We start from the raw sequence: 20,532 nt of genomic DNA on the forward strand, positions 1-20,532 counted from the left end.
AGAGGAATGTCTGCTTTTAAATGGTTTAATAAAATTAACATAGGTAAACACAAACTATATCCTCTCGCTACCAAAAACAAAAATAGCTTCTTCGGGTACCTTTGACATAGTCATCTACTGCTGGAGAACTTTACAAAATCAACATGCAATCTACATGGACACAATTTCAAATGAAAAAGCATGCCTTTAGTGAATGGGAAGTGCAGTCTGGTACCCTGACATGGACACCGTCAGACCTACAGCAGATTGGTTAGCCATGCCACCCATACCAGACTCTGGAAAGAACATGTGTGGACAAAATGTAAACATGTAATAGGTTGGACCTTATACTAAAATTGGCAAGGTCCCCAAGACTGACTCAAGATAGAAAGGCAAGAATACACTTCTCTTCTTTCATTTATTCTAAAAAAAACTCTAATGAGATCAAATTGCAAATCCAGTTTACTATTAAACTGCTGATGCTGGGAACTAGCCAATTAGGCAGACTCCAGGGACTCTAGTTGAAATGAGTATTCCAAGAATGTATTTTATATAATATCGATATATAAAGGGACCACTCCATTGCATACTAAGCAATTTAATTGATAGGCATTTCTTTTGCCACAACTGACCACCTTTATCGACATAAACCATGAAAAGTGAATCTGGGCATATGTTAAGGACGTGTTCTCCAACCACCAGCTGCTAAACACTGTTTCACCCAGCAGTTGAATCTGCTGTTAGTGTAAAGTATGTTTACATACTTTATAGGGAAATACAGGGTAATTCAAACTGGAATTAAGTAAATTAAGAACAAATTATGGGACTTCCCTGGTGGTGCAGTGGTTAAGAATCCGCCTGCCAATGCGGGGGAAACGTGTTTGATCCCTGGTCCGGGAAGATCCCACATGCTGTGGAGCAACTAAGCCCGTGTGCCACAACTACTGAGCCCGAATGCCACAACTATTGAAGCCTGCGCATCTAGAGCCCGTGCTCCACAACAAGAGAAGCCACCGCCGTGAGAAGCCTGCGCACCGCAACGAAGAGTAGCCCCCACTTGCTGCAACTAGAGAGAGCCCGCGTGCAGCAACGAAGACCCAATACAGCCAAAATAGAAATTAAAAAAAAAAAAAAAAAAAGAACAAATTTCATCACTACCTCAGCAGCTTTGCCATTGTAAAGGCGAAAATGATTACAGGCCTTAAGATTGAGTGCGATGGTACTATCAGGAATTTGCTGAAGATAAACAGCCAGAACTTCTTGAGACACATCATAGTAATCCAGCTTGTAGTAACACAGGGCCACATAAACATTGAGGGCAAGGTACTCCCTATTAGATGAAAGAATTAAGGATTAACAAGTTAAGTCTACTTCATAGAAATGTTGTCAAACTACAGACCTTTTTAATGGCTCAAATGGACAGCAAGGCAAAGAGGACATTTCTTCTTTTAAAGAAAAAAGAAGGATATAATCAGTGTAGCATCTTTCTTTTTGTATTATAATATTTAAGTGTTTTGACATAAGCAGAGTAAAAGATGACAACTAGAGGAGAAAGGGAAAAGTTCAACTACTACCTATTCATGTTTAAAAAAACTTACATAATCAGTAATCGAGTATAAACTCAAATAAGCAGGCAAGGCAAGTAGATTTGACGACTGAGAATGGGAATGGGTGGGAGATTGTGACAGTAAAGCAAAGGAAGGGAGAAGGGAAGTGTATGAGATATTTTTGGGATGCAGGAGAGAAGCTAAGTGGTCAGTGATAAAGTTGGAACATTAATTCTTCAGAATGATTTGTTTCCAATTTTGTCAGCAAGTTACCTACAGTGTAACCAAAACACTGAAATTGATACACCTAGACCATGCATTTCCAACAGGTGTGATATCACCCACAAAGGGGCAAAAATTTGTTCTTATGGAGAGGTGGAAAATCATACTCATTTTATAAAGCATAGATATACATACAGTACATAAACAGATATACAATATATCTATGGTATTGAAACTTCATGGGAGGGCAATTAACGGGGGAAAAGTCTAAAAAGCGTCCTTGGTAGGTCAATAATGAAATAAAGGTGGAGAAACCCTGATCTAGACAATAAGGAGTTCTTAATCTAACCAGATTATTAGCTAAATAGATTTGAACACATGGTGATATTAGATCCAAAGGACACTAGGTCCTCAGCCAAACTAGGTACAGAAGAAAGTAACAAAATGAGATTTCAAGGAGGCATAAATGGACACAGACCTGTTATCTAGCAGTATTCGCTTATAAATATCAATAGCTTCTTGGTAGTGAGATCGCATATAGTGGATTGAGGCCAAACTGAGTTGATCTTCTGTGATATCCTGAAGATTCTGATGAAAGTTCATCAATTTCTTCTCATCATTAAACTAAAATTGTAAGACAGCAAAAGCCGTGTAAAGATTCACATTAGAGTACGGTCACAGAAATCAACACCTATGTAATGGATATTTTAGCTTCCCCTTCTCCTTCAGCCATTTGTCTCTGTTCTATTTCCCTTCAGCTCCTGGTGTTCTTTACCTCTCCTTCAGAGAAAGAATAAAAATAGTCTCTGGGGACTTCCCTGGTGGCGCAGTGGTTAAGAATCTGCCTGCCAATGCAGGGGACATGGGTTCGAGCCCTGGTCCAGGTAGATTCCACATGCCGCGGAGCAACTAAGCCTGTGCGCCACAACAACTGAGCCTGCGCTCTAGAGCCCGCGAGCCACAACTACTGAAGCCCGCGTGCCACAACTACTGAGCCCGCATGCCACACCTACTGAAGCCCATGCACCTAGAGCCTGTGCTCCGCAACAAGAGAAGCCACCGCAATGAGAAGCCCGTGCACTGCAACGAAGAGTAGCGACTGCTCACCGCAACTAGAGAAAGCCCACGTGCAGCAACAAAGACCCAACGCAGCCAAAATAAATAAATAAATAAACATTTAAAAAAATTTTTTAAAAAATAGTCTCTGGAGGCAGAGCCTTAACAATGGAAAGCCTTTAAGTTACAGCTCATATTAATTACTTGACACCCCTCTTCTTACCTTCTTTTTCTTTTCTATTTCTTTCTTTATATCTTCTCCCTTTCCTTTTTCTCTCTGTCTCTATCTTTTATACATGCTGTTTATAAGAGAGACATTTAAAATAGAAGGACACAGAAAGATAGAGAGTGAAAGGATGGGAAAAGATACAATAAGCAAACACTAACCAAAAGAGAGCTGGTGGAGCTACACAAATACGACAAAGTAGTCTTTACATGAAGAGAGATTTTTGGAGATAAAGAGAGACATTTCATAATGATAAATGTTTCAGTCCACTAGATGGACATAACAATTCTAAATCTGTAACACTTAATGATAGTCTGCAAAACATGTAAAGCAAAAATCGAAAGAACTAAACAGACAGACAGATAATTATAGCATGAAGTTTTTTTTGTTTCCCCCCACACTGCCTGGCTTGCAGGATCTAGCTCCCTGGCCAGGGACTGAACCCGTGCCCTCGGCAGTGAAAGAGCAGAGTCCCAACCACTGGACCAACAAGGAATTCCCAAAATTTTTAAATGCACCAAAAATAATTATTTTCAAATACTACCTTTGGACAATTAGATAAACTTCCTGTAAAATAATCTAGTACTATCAATTAAAAGCTTTAAATTTTTATTGTTCATACTCAGTAACTCAGTAAGTCCATTTTAGGATGTTAGAATCACATTTTTGTCATTAATAAAACCAATCTGGAAGTTAAATAACTAGAAGTGTTGAATGAATTGTGGCACATGCATATGATGGATTGTTATTAAAAAAAAGTCTGGTTTTTAAGACTAGTGACTCAGGGGTACACTCGTACTACAAAGATAAGTTTAAAAAAAAAAGCAGAATACAAAAATATATATTTAACATGAATCCCATTCTGCAAAACAAACGAACAGAAATACAAATATGCATATAAAAAATAATTATCCCAAAAGGAGATATGCCAAAAGGTTGAAATTCAGTTAGCTTTAAATATGGTAGATGTTATATCCTTTTATTGCATATTTATATTTTGCTTAATAGAATGTGTAATTTTATAATATGAAAAATGATTTTAAAAATTATTTTATGACATGATCAAAATTATTGCTATAAGGCAATTCTGAAAGGTATGTATTTACTTTCAGGAGTCAGGACAAGGTGTCTTTGATTCTGTTTCCTAAGAGACAATAAGATGGTGGAAACAAACTAATCTTAAATGACTATTGCTTAAGAAGAACTAAAACCTAACATTTCTGAATAAATAAACAGAGTAAAAAAACATTAATGGGGGAGTAAAAAAACATTAATGGGGGAGAAAGTCCTATAAAATTAACACCTGTATTCTACTTGTTCTAGAAATACCATTAACGAGACTTTCTACTTAATTTTCTTTCACCCTTGTTGGTAACAAGAAGAAAGAGAAATATATTTTAAAAACAAAAAGTGTGAAGTGAATTACACGTCAATTAAAAAAAGATATACATAAAAAAATTTTTTTAATCTTACCACATTAAAACAAAAAGTGTGAAATAGGAACGGAAGTACCTTGTGAGCCAAGTGGAAGAGGAGGCGGTTTTGAAGTCGGCTTTTTGGAGCTGTGAAAAAAATCCAAGGTGCTTATTAAAGAACTCAATTGTCTACGGCACTTAGTCCCTTGCAGGAGTGACATGAGACAGATAAATCTTCCCAAATCCTTACCTACTGGATCCTGCTACGTCTCTGCTATAATATATTAATGTATTATTTTAGTCTAGTCCTACTGCAGTAGCAGCGACATCACCAAGAACCAGAAGCAAAATGCTCTAAGGTTCCGCTCTTGCCCACACTTCTTCCTCCTCACTCTATGGTGCTGAAGCACAGCACGGCACTCCTCCCAGTTCCAGCAGCAGCCCACCCTGTGTAGTTCACACACTGAACCAAACACCAGAAGCAAATGGTTACGGTCATCTCAATACATGTAGGAATCCACTCTCATTCAGCTGGTCTTCCAGTGTTCTTTGTCGATTCCTTCTGAAATCCCCTTTTCATAATTACAGTGCCATATTTTCCTAAATACTAGCCCCGTCTCCATTTCATAGATCTTCTGGCACGATAATCTACCATCTAAAACAGGGAGCCAAGCAAAAAGGTGAACACCTCTTAAGTTCCAGATGTGCTCTTGGAGAATTTTCCTAATTCTAGACACTCAATCTTATATCTCTTTACAACAAAAAGTCATACTTCAATGTATAAAAAAGAAAAATATATATGGAAACAGAGATAGCTACCTTGATCACCTTACATGTGTCTAACTGTTCTAGGCACAGATAAAGTCTAGAAACATGAGATAAATGACTCAAAGGCCTTTATAACTAAATTAGGAAAATTAGAATTCCATGACTCTGAACTGGAATTCTATCTAAATATGTATATATCAGTTAATTCTCTAAGATTTCTACCCTGAAATACATTCTTCCCTAACATATTTCCTAACAAACATTCTTTTGCCCACTTTCTCTACTTTTCTTTGAATTTAATTTGATTCATACTCTAATTATTCTTAATCTTTCCTCCCATAGTTCCCTTTTGCCCTACTCTATTTGCAAATTTGAGTCCAGCTCTCCTAAGTTGACTGTCCTGGTAAGTAAAGCAAAAGGGAAGAAATCTGGATTTTTCAAGTTGAAATTACTCAGCTTCTCATTCAGAAGGAAGAAAAGAAGCTATAAAATGCACATTCATAACAGCTTGAACAACTATACCCAACTCCTACCAACAGCATGAACTTCCTACCACAGTGGAGCCTAAGAAAGGCACCTTGCCCTTTTTCTTCTCTCATCCTTCTGCTTTTTGGCTTTAGCTTCTGAGGAGGTGAACTGGGGAGGGTAAGTAGCACACAGATTAACTCTCTTTTTAAACATAAAGTTGCTAAGATCCAATATTCTTTCAAGAGTAAAGCTTTTTTTTTTTTTTTAGCTTTCTAATGTCACTTGATTTTTCCTCAATAGAAAAAGGAATTAAATAAGTTTTAAAATCTTCAAAATGACTCTTACTATTAGTGAGAATACCAGATATTAAAAGGGCCCATTTACCTTTAAATCCAGCTGCTTCAGCTTGTTTATACATTCCAAGAAAAAAGTAGGTACAGGCTAGGTTCACCCAGACTTCAGGATTGCAATTTTCCTCTTTCGTTGCATTTTCATATTCCTGAAACATACATTAAGCAGTGATCCCTTTCAGCAGTAGGGTAATCAAATGGGCCATTCCTTTATGTATAATGGAATAGGAGTTCTTACTGTGACTGGGCAACTTCACATTTAGGGACTTCTATATGCTCCTTACCTATTCTATACCTGTAATATTAAATACTGAAGCTGGGCTTCCCTGGTGGTGCAGTGGTTGAGAGTCCGCCTGCTGATGCAGGGGACACGAGTTCGTGCCCCGATCCGGGAGGATCCCACATGCCGCGGAGCGGCTGGGCCCATGAGCCATGGCCGCTGAGCCTGCGCGTCCGGAGCCTCTGCTCCGCAACGGGAGAGGCCGCGACAGTGAGAGGCCCGTATACCACAAAAAAAAAAAAAAAAAAAAATACTGAAGTTAAGGCTCAATCCTACCCATGCAGGGCTGTTGTCCACATAACCTTACACTTGTTTTCTTTTCCCCCTTTTAATATTGATATGGGCTAACAAACTGCAGAAATGAAAAGCAACTAAAACATTTTTTTTTTGCTAACTTAAAAAGACATAAAAAAGATGCCTTATTAAAAATGCATAGATTCAGTTAACTTAAAATCTGATAACCTTAATACCCTACAAATTTCATTTCATTCTAATTGTTCTCTGGCTTTGTTTATTTGGCTTTACACTTTTAAAATTTGGTGTGTTCTTCTGTTTTTTTTCCCTGTTAAGGACAGTTTCTGAGATTCATTTTATTTTTAAAATAAAAATAAAATTTATTTTATTTCATTTCATTTTATTTTTGGCTCCACTGGGTCTTCGTTGCTGCACGCGGGCTTTCTTTAGTTGCGGTGACCGGGGGCTACTCTTCGTTGCAGTGGGCAGGCTTCATTGTGGTGGCTTCTCTTGTTGCGGAGCACGGGTTCTAGGTGCACGGGCTTCAGTAGTTGTGGCACACAGGCTCTAGAGCGCAGGATCAGTAGTTGTGGCACACGGGCCTAGGTGCTCCGCAGCATGTGGGATCTTCCTGGACCAGGGATCGAACCCATGTCCCCTGCATCGGCAGGCAGACTCTTAACAACTGTGCCACCAGGGAAGTCCCTCCATAAACTCTTTTACTATTAATCAGTCTTCCCCAGATGCCCTTTTTCTTTCTTACTCTGTTTGGGCTACTCTCTTTTCTCCTTTATCTTTCACATATACTACCAGCTCCTATTCTGCCCTTTTCACATCTTCACTTTTCCTTCACTGATTTTGTTTCTTTTGTTCATATCACTTCCTCATTACCTGATCTTGGATACTTTTCATTTTAGTAGTGCAGGTTATTTTAATATCCTTAGATTACACTTTGAGAGTAAGAATATGTGGGAAAGTTCCAAACAATTTCATTTATGAATTAAAAATTATTTGACATAAGGCATCTACAATTTTATCTAGATCCATAATTCCATAGATTGTTAATTACATTGCAGGGTTTACAATGACCAAGAAAAAAAAACTTTCAAAGCTATACTTTAAAAATATAAAGATAATATAATCTTTCCTATGTCTAAAATTAACCACACAAAATAACAATGAACTTCTTTTTGAGAAAAGAATCGTGAAATTTTTTATCAAAAGGGCTTATTTTTCTTCTCCTGAAGACTTCCTTAAGAAAGACTAATATTAATATATTGAACAATCTCATTAGTATATATTTAAAAGGAAAAAGTAAACAGACATAGATAAATATGCTTGAACATATACAGAAGATTTCTGAGGCAACACATCAAAAAAGAGCCAATGGTTACTTCTGTTAACAAAGAAATAGGATTGAGGAAGGCATACAGGGTGACTTTTTTTCCTTTTTCCTTTGTTCCCTTCTATATTGTTTGAATTTTACCATGAGCGTGTATTATTATAATACAAAGCTTAATAAATTTTCAAAACCCTTCTGTTATAAAAAAAAAGTTTCTTTAAACTAACCTCCAAAGCTCTCTTGTAGTCACCCAGATGAAAAGCACAGTATCCAATCCACAAATTAGTGTCCTCTTCTTGTTCCCCAACATGACGTTTGAACTTTACATTAAAATTTCATGAAAAAAAAAATCATGAATACTTTGAATAGTACACTCTCTGTTAAACACTGCTATGTTATTAATGAACAATAGGAAATCACAAATTATAGAAGCAAGATAATCTCAGTTTAATTAAACTGATACCTACAGAACTCAGCACAATTACCTTTACCTCAAATATTTCACAACTGTTTTTCTGTGTTTACTGACACCCTACTCCAGAAAGTATTTAAGAGTTATCCTCATAACAATTCTGGGTGATATATAAGGAACATAAGAATTATGTGAAATATTTAATGCCAAATAACTGAAAGTTAGTGAAATTAAGTCATGGACTCAAGGCCACATACAGCCAGTAGGTGTGGTGGCAGGGACCACCGTAGCCCATGGACTCCAAAGCCCATGTTTTCACCCCTCCATGCTCCACCCCGCATTCACCTTCATGCTTCAAACCTGTCCCGTGAGCACACACGTACATTTATTCATAGGTTATAACCTTTCACTGAGGACAAGCCATTAAATCATTCTATTACCCTTCAACAGGCTTACCAGGGCCTGCAAGAATTAAAGATGTTTAGAAGATCACCTAATCATTTATGTCCATTATGAAAAAATATTCATGAATTCATCAGCCAATGAAAGAAAAGCCCTGTTTTGGAGGAAAGGAGTGAGACCTTGAAGGAGGAGTCTGAATGACCATGGCAAGGTGAGATTTTTTTTTTTCACTCTGTATGGTGGTAAGTCAAAAACATGGGTTAAAAAAAGTAAAAATTAAACAGATCATCGTTAACCTGTGGTGACCTAAATAGGAAGGAAATCTAAAAGACTGGATATATGTATACGTATAACTGATTCACTTTGCTATACAGCAGAAACTAACACAACACTGTAAAGCAACTATACTCTAATAAAAATTAATTTAAAAATAAAATTAAATTAAAAATTAAAGAAAAACAGATCATTGTTACAAAACCTCAGGTGCCTCGACCATTACAAGATGAAGACATCTGTTGATACTTTCTTGTCTGAATAAGAACTTAACTCCTGTAGCTAACTCCATAATATTAGAAATTCTCCTCTCACGAAATACTGTGAATTTGAGTACAGCGCCTTAAGTCTGAAGAAATTCTTATTTGAGGTCTCCCTGAATTTGCCCCAGGAATTCCCTGGAGCCACAGGAGAGCTCACGAGATCTCCTCATCCTAAACCATGGCAGTCCCCATTCCCATCCATCATGGCACTTTGGCTACCTAAGAATGAAAGCGTAGCGCAGAACCTCCCTGACAACTTACAGGCAGCATGGGATTACACAGTAAGGAAAGTGTGGTCACTGCCTCAAAGAAAAGAGAGAAGAGAAAAAGAGACTGACAAAAATTACACGTGCATCTACCACTCAGTCCACTGATTTACAGAGCTAGATGGTCCTTCCAAGTCAACTCCCCCACTTTAAAGATGAGAAAGCTGACGCCAGAAGAGTTAAGCAATGTGCTCAATACCAGAGCACTGGCAAGAAACACAGGACTATACGTGAAAGACTGAGAAAGATACATAAAGCTAATTAAAACACTTATTGTTGATAGAGTAATATGGCTGTTGTAGTGCTTTAGAGAAATGATTATGGAACAACACAGCCAGGCTGTGCTGTCAAAACTCTTCATCTCTTCATTCTTTGGTGTACCCTTTCATTCTTTTATAACATATGCTTCCCAGAAAGCCGTTTCCCAAAGTGCAGCATCTTTGGAACACCTACATCAGAAGCACTTAGGTTACTTGCCCAAAATACGGGTTCCTGAGGACCACTGTAGGCTGATTCTGTAAAGAATCAGAATCCCTAGGGCAGGAGTCCAGGAATGTACATTTTAATAAGTACCCTAATTCTGATGCATATTAAAAGTTGAGAACTACTGCCATAGAGATTTGAAATATCTTCTGAAGATACAGTATTTTTAGACAATAAGCATGCAACATGGTAGAAATATTTAAATTTGATCAGAATGTTATAACATATAATAGGAATAAACCATAAATTGGTCAGGGGGTGGAATGAACAACATGTGAACTGACACTGTATTAAATGTCCCTCTACATTTTTAGGCTGGATTCATCATCAGTGGGACTAGATATAATTAAAACTGTCCCTCGAGAAATAAGTCTATCATTTTAGTTCACCTTTAATCGGGTTTATAGTTAACTTGGAATCTGGAATCTGGGGCCTGACAAGATTTACAGAAAGTCCCAGAATGCACCCACCTGTTCCAACAGCATAGCAACCAGCATTCACCCATGCATTCCTCTATATTCTGGTTTTTCACCTCCTAAGAAGCAACCTTCTTTGGACATTACCTCCAACAGGGTAATAGCTCCAGTGAAATCTCTTTGTGAAAGTAGCTCCTCTAGTTTTGGAATCTTCCTACCTTTCTTCTTTCTTTTGTCAGTATGCGGGAGGTCCCTGCCTACAGCAGGTTTGGCCCTGGAAAGCATCTGTGAAAGAAACAACAAAAACAGCTGTATGATCCCATTCCGATGGTCAATATTAAACTGAGAGTGACGGCTCCAGGATTTATAAGTCAAATCCGTAACAACGAACCCCAAGCAAGCGTATTCAAATTCTTTCTGTAACATGTTATTTTACTAAAAGGGCCATCACCCTGTGTTTGAGCTAACGAAACTGCTACTCCCTAGTTCTTTATCTCCCCCAATAAGAGTGAGGTAAGAGATGCTTTCGCGCAGCTGCTGTCATCTCAGCTTTCCCTCGGTCCGCTTTCCATCCCACGCACAGCTCAGGAGTGGGGAAATGGAGAAGCAGGAGGGAAGAAAGCAACGATGTATTTACAACTGCATCCCTGTCCCCCGTGGGAACACGGGGAGGGCACAGACATCATCGTCTGCTGACAATCCTAGACTTAACCCAGAAGTATGTCTGGAACCTCTAATCTCCAGTCCCAGGACCTACTCAGAGTTCTCCCTCACTGTTCAAAGCCACTAACCATCTTGTCGTCAGTCCTATGAATCCCCTCTGCAGACAAACAGAAGGCCGGGCCTCAGCGCGCCTCGGCATCCACAAAGCTGACTCGGTCTCCACAGCAACCCCGCTGGGGGACTGGTCCGTGCCGGAGTAGCGCCCGCCGGAGAACCGGTGCCCTCCACGTCTTGGTTCCCCTAGGCTTTCACCGCTGCAGGAGTGAACGTTTCTCCGGAGGAGACCGTTGTTCTCTGTGCTGACAGCGAGAGTTTGACTCGATCTCCATGAGTTTACTTTAGGAAAAAGCGAATTAGAATGGCATTGTTTTTCAAATACAAGTTTCCCGGGAAAGTAATTTTCAAGGACCACTTCCGGTTTGGATCGCGTTGGGCTCCTGAGCAACACGGGGCGCTGACTGGCACGTGATCGCCGTCTCTTGTGCAGTGCCGGAAAGCTTAGAAAAAAAATTCTGCCAAACCGAGGAAGCCGATGTTTGGAGGCGGGAGTTCACCAGAATACGGTTTCTTATTTCCATAGATAAAGCTACCCTTGTGATGTGACGTTATATTGTGATTCCTGCTCATAGAATTTAGAATAGAACCTCTGATTTGTTATAAATAGGGAAACCCAACATGGAGTCACAGTGGCCAGTGTGGCACCCATCTTGATTGTTTCTAAAGATCTGATGTAAGATTTGGAATCTGTAAATTAAGATAACTGGAGTGTGAAGTCAAATAAGTAAATTGATTTTTTTTTTTTTTTGGTGGTGGGAGTTGGCTGTGTCACAGGGCTTGTGGGATCTGAGTTACCCAACCAGGGATCAAACTCAGGCCCTCGTCAGTGAAAGCCTGGAGTTCTAACGGCTGGACCACCAGGGTCCAGTAAATTGTTTTTAAAGGTGTGTGGAAAGACTTAAAGAAAGATGCATAACATGAGTTGTGCGTTTAAGTTTTATTCGGGATCTTTCTGAGGACTAAAGCCTGGGAGACAGCCACTCAGTAAACTGTTGCAACTACTTGGTAGAGGTAGGGGAGAAGCCAGTTTATACATGATTTTTGGCCAGGGCATACCTGAAGTCAAGTATATATCTTGGTGAGATTACTACTAATCGTAAAGAACAGATGTCTCCAGTTAATCTTTTCAGCTTTTCTGTGTATGGGAACATGCAAGAATCTAGGGTCATTAAAATTCTTCCTGAGATGTACATCTAACTATCTGTGGGACCTGCCTATTCGTGTGCGTCCGAAGCACAGATGCCTCATTCTGTGTTCACCTTAAATTCCTCTAAGAGTCCTACTGTCAGTCAGCAACTACGGTGGGTTACAACTGAACTCTTGTGGAAATGGGTGGTGAGCAATGCCCTTTGTCTGAGCGATCCTAATTTTTCGGGATCCACCCCTGTATGTTGACTTTAAAAAATGAACAACCTAAAGTTGACAGTTATGTTTTATTTGGGGAACCTTACTAAGGACTATAGCCCGGGAATTAGCTTCTCAGATGGCTCTGAAGAACTGTTCCAAAGAGGTGAGTGAGAAGCCAGGATATATAGGAGTTTTTGCTGGGGAAAAAAAAATGTAGTCAAACCTCAAAAGATTACTGCTAATTACAAAAAACAGACATCTCAAGTAAAGGGTTTTAATACTTTTCTATGTATGGGAAGATGCAAGTGTCTGGGCTCATTGAAATTATTCCTTTGATATGCATCTTAACTAACTAGGGCCAGTATCCTCTTTTTCTCCACCCTGAATTCCCCTCAGGATGCACTGTCAGGGCAGCTGCAGTGACCGTTGGCTTGAAGGCAGACAGCATTTTTTGTTTACTGAAATAGCAGGCAACATTTTTTTGTCCACAGGTAAGGCTCCTTGCTGCTGGGGTTGTAACTTTTGCACCCCAGGGATTGTACCTCACAAAAGCCAGGGTCTGAGTGCAGTTGCTGGAGAAGGGTCTCGATGGACCGCATGCACTACGCTCGCTGGAGACTGCCCGTGTCAGAAGCTGCCGGAGTAGAAGGTGATTGCTGAGAAAAGCCAGTGCCATGCAGGTTGCCGCTGCCTACATCTAGAACCCGTGCCTGCCATTTGCGTTGAGGATGCCTCCCTTCCCCTATCTCTCTTCAGAGTGGTTCCTTAAACCCTTTATTTTCTTTACTGTTGGGTGTGACTAATTTGAGTGTGTTGAGTGCAATAAGCCAAGTGATTTTAGCCTCTTATACAATTGGCTTATGACATGTTTTACGACTTCTCAATCCCACCATTCTTCCCTGGCCTTGTTGCTTTGGCTTGTGGCCAACACCCACACACAGTAAGGAACTATAATATGTGCTGGGTGGATGACTTAATTTATCTATCTTACTCCTGAACCCAGTTAACACAGATGCAAGGGTAGTCTAAAATCACCGAATCATGGAGTACTAGAGATGGAAGGGACCTTTAAAGGACATCTAGTCCAACCCTCAGAATTAACAGACTAAGGAACTAACATCTGGAGAAGTGAAGTAATTCTCCCAAGTGTATAGATAGTTGTGTTGTAGTCGAATTACATTACATACCCCCTGAATAACTAGCCCTGTAGAGACTCAGGTGTACCATAAGCTCATAGAAGGCAGGTATGGCTTCTTAGATTCTTTTTCATCCTCCTTGCACTCTAGCTCCTGTCCCCGCCCCTCACCCTCACCCACAATCACTTGGAGAGTAAAGGAGTGACTGCATATCTTCATTGCCTGATGTATACACTTTAGTATACATGCAAACATGGATAAAGACACATACCACAGGCACACGCATAGTTTCCCCTCCGGCCCCCACCCTCTGGGAACCACTAACCCATCTTCTCTCCGTGTGGATTTGCCTATTCTGGACATTTCATATCAATGAAACCATACAAAGAGAGGTCCACATACCGGATGTCTAAATAGTGAAAAATTTAAAATCAGCCTAGCAGACTGTTAAAATGTTTTATCCTCTTGCCTTGACAAGTACACCATCACGAAGAGGGTCACGTTCCAATTTAGAATTCTCAGACTTCTTGGAATTCTGTTGGGGGAGGTGGCAGTGTGGAGAGAGCTACCCCCAGTGCTCACTCAGCCCACGCCCTTCTCTTCTCAGCCCATCTCTTCTCTTCTCCATGCTGCACCATGAGGGGCTCTGCATGTGTGTGGCCACCCAGCCCCCAAGTGCAAGGGTAGTCACCCGCTTTCCTGTGAGCAGTCACCCCCAATAGCCCTAAAGGGAGGACACATGCTGGGAAGAGACTGGCTCAGGTATGGAAACAGGCTTGGGGTGGTATGGGCAGGGAATTCCGAGTCCTCGGCACCGTAGTGTGGTGTGGAGGGCTGCAGGAACCCCTCAGCTCCATTGCCTCTTCACACCTGGTACAGGGTGCAGTCAGGGCACCGAGCCCAGGGCAGGGACCCCTTTCACCAAGGTCTAAGGGCATTGTTGCTTATTATGCTGTAAACAACCTTGTCGATCTTGCTAAATCCATTAAAATGATCTCTGATTTCCAGTAGTTTGTGATACTGCTTTAAACCTCTAAATCCCTGTAGAAGCTGTTTGAACTGTAGCTGTAATTATGAAGGGCAGAATATGGCATTGAGTGTACTTGAGAAGAAGCTATTATTCCCAGCTATAGCTCTAAGAATCTAATGTGTTGTGAAACATGTAATAACATAGACACACAAAAGCTGGTTGCACGGGTAAGAGATAAAGTTGGAATTTGCAATTTTATTGCAGTTGCAATAGAACAGCAGTTTCTGAAGAATTGTAAAAATGACCCAGGTTGTGATGATGGTTGTATGCCTATGTAAATTTACTGAAAAACATTGAATTGTATACTTAAAACAGCTGAATTTTATGATATGTGAATTGCATCTTGCTAAATCTGTGTTTTTTGGGGGGGTCATTTTTTAAGATGGTCCCGATCTGAGCTTGGAGTGATGTTCTGGAGTCCCCGTTGCTCCAATTTAGCCCTGATGCGCAGTGATACTGACTGCTGGCCCTTGGAAACCACCTGTCAATCACCAGGGCCATGACTTGCTAAGGGAATATGAAAGACAGTAAGAAGTTTTGGCATTTCTTGCTCAGGTGGATTTTGCTTAAGGAAAAGTCTCATGAAAAGAAGAACCCTCAACATTTCTGCTGTAGAAACACAGCAGCTCTATTCATTAGCTCTGTTGAGTGCTATTAGGTTTTTTTTTCTTTTGTTCCCTAGTTTCACAAAGATTCTACCTTACCATCATAAAGAATGGTTTAAAAACCAAATTTTATCCCACTCCCTCGCAGTGAGTTATGGGCTCATGGGGAAAGGAGCCCCCACTTTTGACTGTTCTAAGAAAGAGCAAGAAATACTCTGGGATTAAGCATTTGAAAAAATACTCCTGGGACTTCCCTGGTGGTCCAGTGGGTAAGACTCTGCACTCCCAATGCAGGGGGCCTGGGTTCGATCCCTGGTCGGGGAACTAGATCCTGCATGCATGCCTCAACTAAGAGTTCACATGCCGCAACTAAGAAGTCCGCATACCGCAACTAAGACCCAGTGCAGCCAAAGTAAATAGATATTTAAAAAAACACTCAAAGAAATACATTTTTCAATCATTTTAAAATAACATTTTTTCTCATTACAGAAGTACTACATATTCACCATGGAAAGTTTGGAAGATGCTGAGATTTAAAATGAAGAAAATGTAGGGCTTCCCTGGTGGCGCAGTGGTTGAGGGTCCGCCTGCCGATGCAGGGGACACGGGTTCATGCCCCGGTCCGGGAAGATCCCACATGCTGTGGAGCGGCTGGGCCCATGAGCCATGGCTGCTGAGCCTGCGCGTCCGGAGCCTGTGCTCCGCAACGGGAGAGGCCACAACAGTGAGAGGCCCGCGTACCGCAAAAAAAAAAAAAAAAAAAAAGAAAATGTAAATTATCTATAAATTTATAACCGCTTATTAACACCTGTTAACATTTTGCCTTTTAAAAAGTGATTTAACCAGTACTAAAGGATAATGTAATCATAGCTGAACTACTAATAAATTGGAGAACTATGTAATAAGAAATCTATAGGTGATAATTGTTGAAGCTAGGTGATGGGTAGATGAGTGCTTATTATACCATTCTATTTTTATACAGAAAATTTCCATAATCCAAAAATAAAAAAGAGGCATCTATTTGAAAACTCGCAAATTTTTCTGTATGGCCAAATTTTTAACTGAAATGAATTAAAAACATAGGAGTCAATATTTATTTCAGTATAAAAGTTAACTTGCATTTATCCTAGTTAAAACTAAGTCTATGTGAGGATACTGAGCAAACAGATTTTCAACTTCTGATTTGCTAATGTAATTCTTTATTTGGTGAAAAGATAATTGGAAGATGAGAAAGCAATATAGACATCATAACATGTACACAGGAAAAATACTAGGTGTTGCAATCCCATGATCCCTAAAAGAAGAAGCTCCCTGTGTCAGCCCGCTGCTGAGGTGCGGATCCTTGGAAGGTCCGTTTTAGTTCATCCCCTAGTGCTGAAGGCAGCTGCCAGCAAGAGCTGAAGGTGACACAGAGTTGTGTGCTTTGAAGTCAGCAAGTCCTGAATTTGAATCCTGCCTCCCCTGCTCCTACTGGTGTGAGCAGGTTACTTAACTTCTCTGAGGTGAAATAAAGGTACTGTAAATAGAGGTACTAAAACCCACCTCACTGATTTGTTTACGATTCACCTGAGGGCTTCCCTGGTGGTGCAGTGGTTGAGAGTCCGCCTGCCAATGCAGGGTACACGGGTTTGTGTCCCGGTCCAGGAAGATCCCACATGCCGTGGAGTGGCTGGGCCCGTGAGCCATGGCCGCTGGGCCTGCACATCCGGAGCCTGTGCTCCACAACAGGAGAGACCACAGCAGTGAGAGGCACGCGTACCGAAAAAAAAAAAAAAAAAGATTCACCTGAGATCATTTATAAGTGAAAGGTGGTATAACATAATGGTTAAGCCTGTAGCTTCAGGAGATAGACTGCCTGGGTTCAGTTCTTGGCTCTAGTACTTGCTTTAGCTGTGTGACCTGGGCAAATCACTTAACCTCTCTGGGCTTCAGTTTTCTCACCTGTAAATGGAAGATGATAATAATAGTTCTTACCTCGTAGGTCCATTGGTTGTGAAAGTTAAACAAATTATACACAGAAAGCATTTAGAACAGTGCTGGGCACACGGTCAATGCTATTACATGTGCTTCCGTCTTCATATTATTTTTTTATTGAGATATAATTTACATGCCATAAAATTCACTACTTTAAAGTGTACAATTTAATGGGGTTTTTGTATGTTCACGAGAATGTGCGTCACCGTTATCTAATTTTAGAACGGTTTCGTTACCTCCAAAAGAAAGGTGTGCCCGTTAGTAGTCACTCCCTATTCACTCTTTTCCTGGCCTTCCTGACAACCATCAGTCTATTTTCTGTCTCTGTGGATTTGCCTATTCTGGACATTTCATGTAAATGGAATCATACAGTATATGACCCTTTATCTTTGCCTTCATGCACTTAGCGTAACGTTTTCCAGGCTCATTCACATTATAGGATATACTAGTAGTTCATTCCTTTTTCTTTTTTTTTGTGGTATGTGGGCCTCTCACTGTTGTGGCCTCTCCCACTGCAGAGCACAGGCTCCGGACGCGCAGGCTCAGCGGCCATGGCTCACGGGCCCAGCCACTCTGCGGCATGTGGGATCCTCCCGGACCGGGGCACGAACCCGTGACCCCTGCATCGGCAGGCGGACCCTCAACCACTGCGCCACCAGGGAAGTCCAGTTCATTCCTTTTGATGGCTGAATAATGTTCCATGGTATGAATGCCACATTTGTTTAAGTCTTCATATTATTTAAAGCACCTAACACATAGTAAATGCTTAGGGCCTGGTGGTCTTGTCAGCATCCCACCCAGTGCCATAGGGTTCAGGGCACAGCCCCAGTTCTATTCTATCCCAAGGGGAATAGTACTCAAGGAAGAAGCCCAAGCCGTGCAAGTCCACCCTGATGCAGCCTGCTGTGGGCCTCTCTCTGTCTGCCATGCCCAGCCATGTCTTGACCTTCCTTCCATAAAGTGGTCTCAGAAATCATGAGTTCCCCGTTGTCTCTCCCAGTCACACACAACCTGATAACCTGTTGTAATTCCCACTCCCTCTCAACTGCTTGTTTCACTTAATCTGTTCTTTTATTCCTCCTCTGGACCTGATTACCTCCCCAGTTTCCTTACACAGTGCACATTACTTTGTGTTTTGGACCTTGGTTACTTTGTGTATTTGGGGATGTTGTATTAATTATCCATTGCTGCATAACAATTTACCCCCAAGCTTAATAGCTTAAAGCAATCAATACTCTTGTCTCCCATGGTTACTGAGTAGCTCCCATACTGCTGAGTAGCTTAGCTGGGTGGCTGTGGCTCAGAGTCTCTCCCGAGGTTCAAGTTGAGCTGTCAGCTGTGGGGATGTAGTCATTGGACCTCTTGGCTGGAGCTGAAGGATCCCATTCCAAGGGGCTCATCCACATGCCTGGCAAGGTAGTGCTAGTTGTGGACAGGAGGCGTTTGTTACCTGTCATATGGGCCTTTCCACAGGGCCTCTCGAGGGTCCACACAACGTATCAACTGGCTTCCCTACGGTGAGTGATAAAAGAGTGAACAAGGAAGTCACAATGTTTTTTATGACCTAGCTTTGAAACTCACGCTGTCATTGCTGTCATATCCCACTGATTACAGAGATCAGTCATATGCATTGTGGGAGGGGACTATACAGGGGTATAAATACCAGGAGGTGAGACTTGCTGGGGACTAGCTGGCTGCCACATCGAGCCATTGTCTGCATGCCTGTGGCCTGTGCCTTCAGACGAGTGTTATCGAAAGGTTTGCAGCCTGAAGTTCCTCATTTTAACACCACCAAAGCAAAGTCTATAAATTCATCCTCGAAGAGGGAAATGACCCTCCTCACTCTGAAGTCAACCCCTCCACCTGTATACTCCAGCTTCATGTAGTCCCAGTTCTCTTCCTCCCAGGGAGCCTTGCTGCTGCCAAGTTCAATGTCGGAAGATCCCGTCTGCCTGCTCCTCACCTCTGCCCTCCCCTATCTGGCTGACTAATGCCCCCTCTGACTCCCATATCTCCTGGAGAGCATCTGTTTGCCATGGACTTTGGACATTCCATCTGACTCAACCCTCCAATGTTTATGTACTTTAAATTTCTATGACTCAGCACAGCTAACTCGTCACTGCCTTGTGTATGTTTTGCTTCCCTCCCTGATTGGTGGTTCAACTGATTCACATAGCCTGATATCACGCTAATGTGTCCGAGCAACTGCAGCTTTGCACTCTCCCCAGATATATTTCTTTGAAACTTTCAAATATGCCCAGATCTTCCAGTAAAACAACAGCAATAAATAAGCAAACAAATAAACAAAAAAATCTCTCTAGCTACCCAAGTAATTCCTCTCCTCTCTTCTCCTTTCCTTGTCAATCCTCTAAAATGAGTGCTGTATTTTGATTTCCAACCTGACCATTCTGAGAACTCTCTATCGAGTAAGTTGGAATATAAGATTGTACACAGAAGTTATTGACAAAGGAGTACTGTCTCAGGATACAGGGTTTAGGGGGTACAAGGAAACTGTATGAACAAGTAGCCCAGATCTCCATGTCACTCATTACACTTGCACCAGCACCCCTCCACCAGCTTATACCTATGGCCATATGATGGAGGTCCCATGTAACCAGTAAAGGAAGAAGAAAAAGACCAAGCTGGGAGTATGGATGAGTCCCCTCAGTATGTGGGTACAAGCTGAAAATGGAAGGCAGCTACATTACAGTCATACTTAGGGGAGGCCTTGAAAAACGGTGGTGAAGGAAAATCTCCCCAATGGAGGAGCTTTCAGATGTGCACTAGGTCATCTGCGTTGTGTGGAAGGAGAATGGCCCAAGGTTAGAACAAATGTGGACTCATGGACAGTGATGTGTGGCCTGGCTGGTGTCTAGAGGACCTGAAAGAAAAAGATTGTAAAATCAGAGACAAGAAGAGCTGGAATTGAGGCACATGGATGAACTATAGGAGTGGATGCAAAGTGGGAAGTTGTTTGTATAATGTTTTAAGCCCACTAGTAAATATCCATTACAAAAGATGTACCAACTAGACAAAGTAATTTGGCCAGTTAATGTAGCCAGCCTTGGTCAGAGCAGCTGTCCCACCCCAGCTACGTGATGGGTACCAAAGAGCCTACAGTGGCAAAAGAGATGGAGGCAATACAAAAACCTACAGCGTGGACTGTCATTTACCAAAACAAATACAGCTACTGCCACCTCTAAATGTCCAATGGGCCAGCCATTAAGACCAAGCCTAAGCACTATTCCTTAATGAGAC

The 20,532-nt window shown here is 41.2% G+C and overlaps 1 protein-coding gene and 1 long non-coding RNA gene across 3 annotated transcripts in view; one reads left to right on the forward strand and one right to left on the reverse strand.

Annotated features, from left to right (window-relative positions):
* Window positions 1–11,366, reverse strand: part of IFT56 (intraflagellar transport 56) — a 37,370-nt gene extending 26,004 nt beyond the window's left edge. The window contains exons 1-7 of one of the 2 annotated variants that reach the window (XM_022580105.2): window positions 11,194–11,366; window positions 10,550–10,687; window positions 8,115–8,207; window positions 6,066–6,180; window positions 4,543–4,592; window positions 2,227–2,372; window positions 1,138–1,309 (exon numbers count right to left, since the gene is read on the reverse strand). In XM_022580105.2, coding sequence (XP_022435813.1) covers window positions 1,138–1,309; window positions 2,227–2,372; window positions 4,543–4,592; window positions 6,066–6,180; window positions 8,115–8,207; window positions 10,550–10,687; window positions 11,194–11,196 — 717 coding nt within the window. In that variant the 5' untranslated portion in view covers window positions 11,197–11,366. The other variant, XM_089917347.1, reaches the window with a different exon arrangement.
* A 58-nt stretch (window positions 11,367–11,424) lies between these two features.
* LOC111182717 (uncharacterized) lies at window positions 11,425–19,609 on the forward strand. The gene is made up of 3 exons (XR_002646793.3): window positions 11,425–11,855; window positions 13,021–13,178; window positions 15,790–19,609. It is a non-coding gene; the product is annotated as an uncharacterized LOC111182717 (long non-coding RNA).
* Window positions 19,610–20,532: the final 923 nt, after the last annotated feature.

Source organism: Delphinapterus leucas, chromosome 9 (assembly GCF_059928025.1).
Source record: "Delphinapterus leucas isolate spDelLeu-1000000601 "Yukka" chromosome 9, BTC_Dleu_Yukka2, whole genome shotgun sequence".
Classification (NCBI taxonomy): domain Eukaryota; kingdom Metazoa; phylum Chordata; class Mammalia; order Artiodactyla; family Monodontidae; genus Delphinapterus; species Delphinapterus leucas.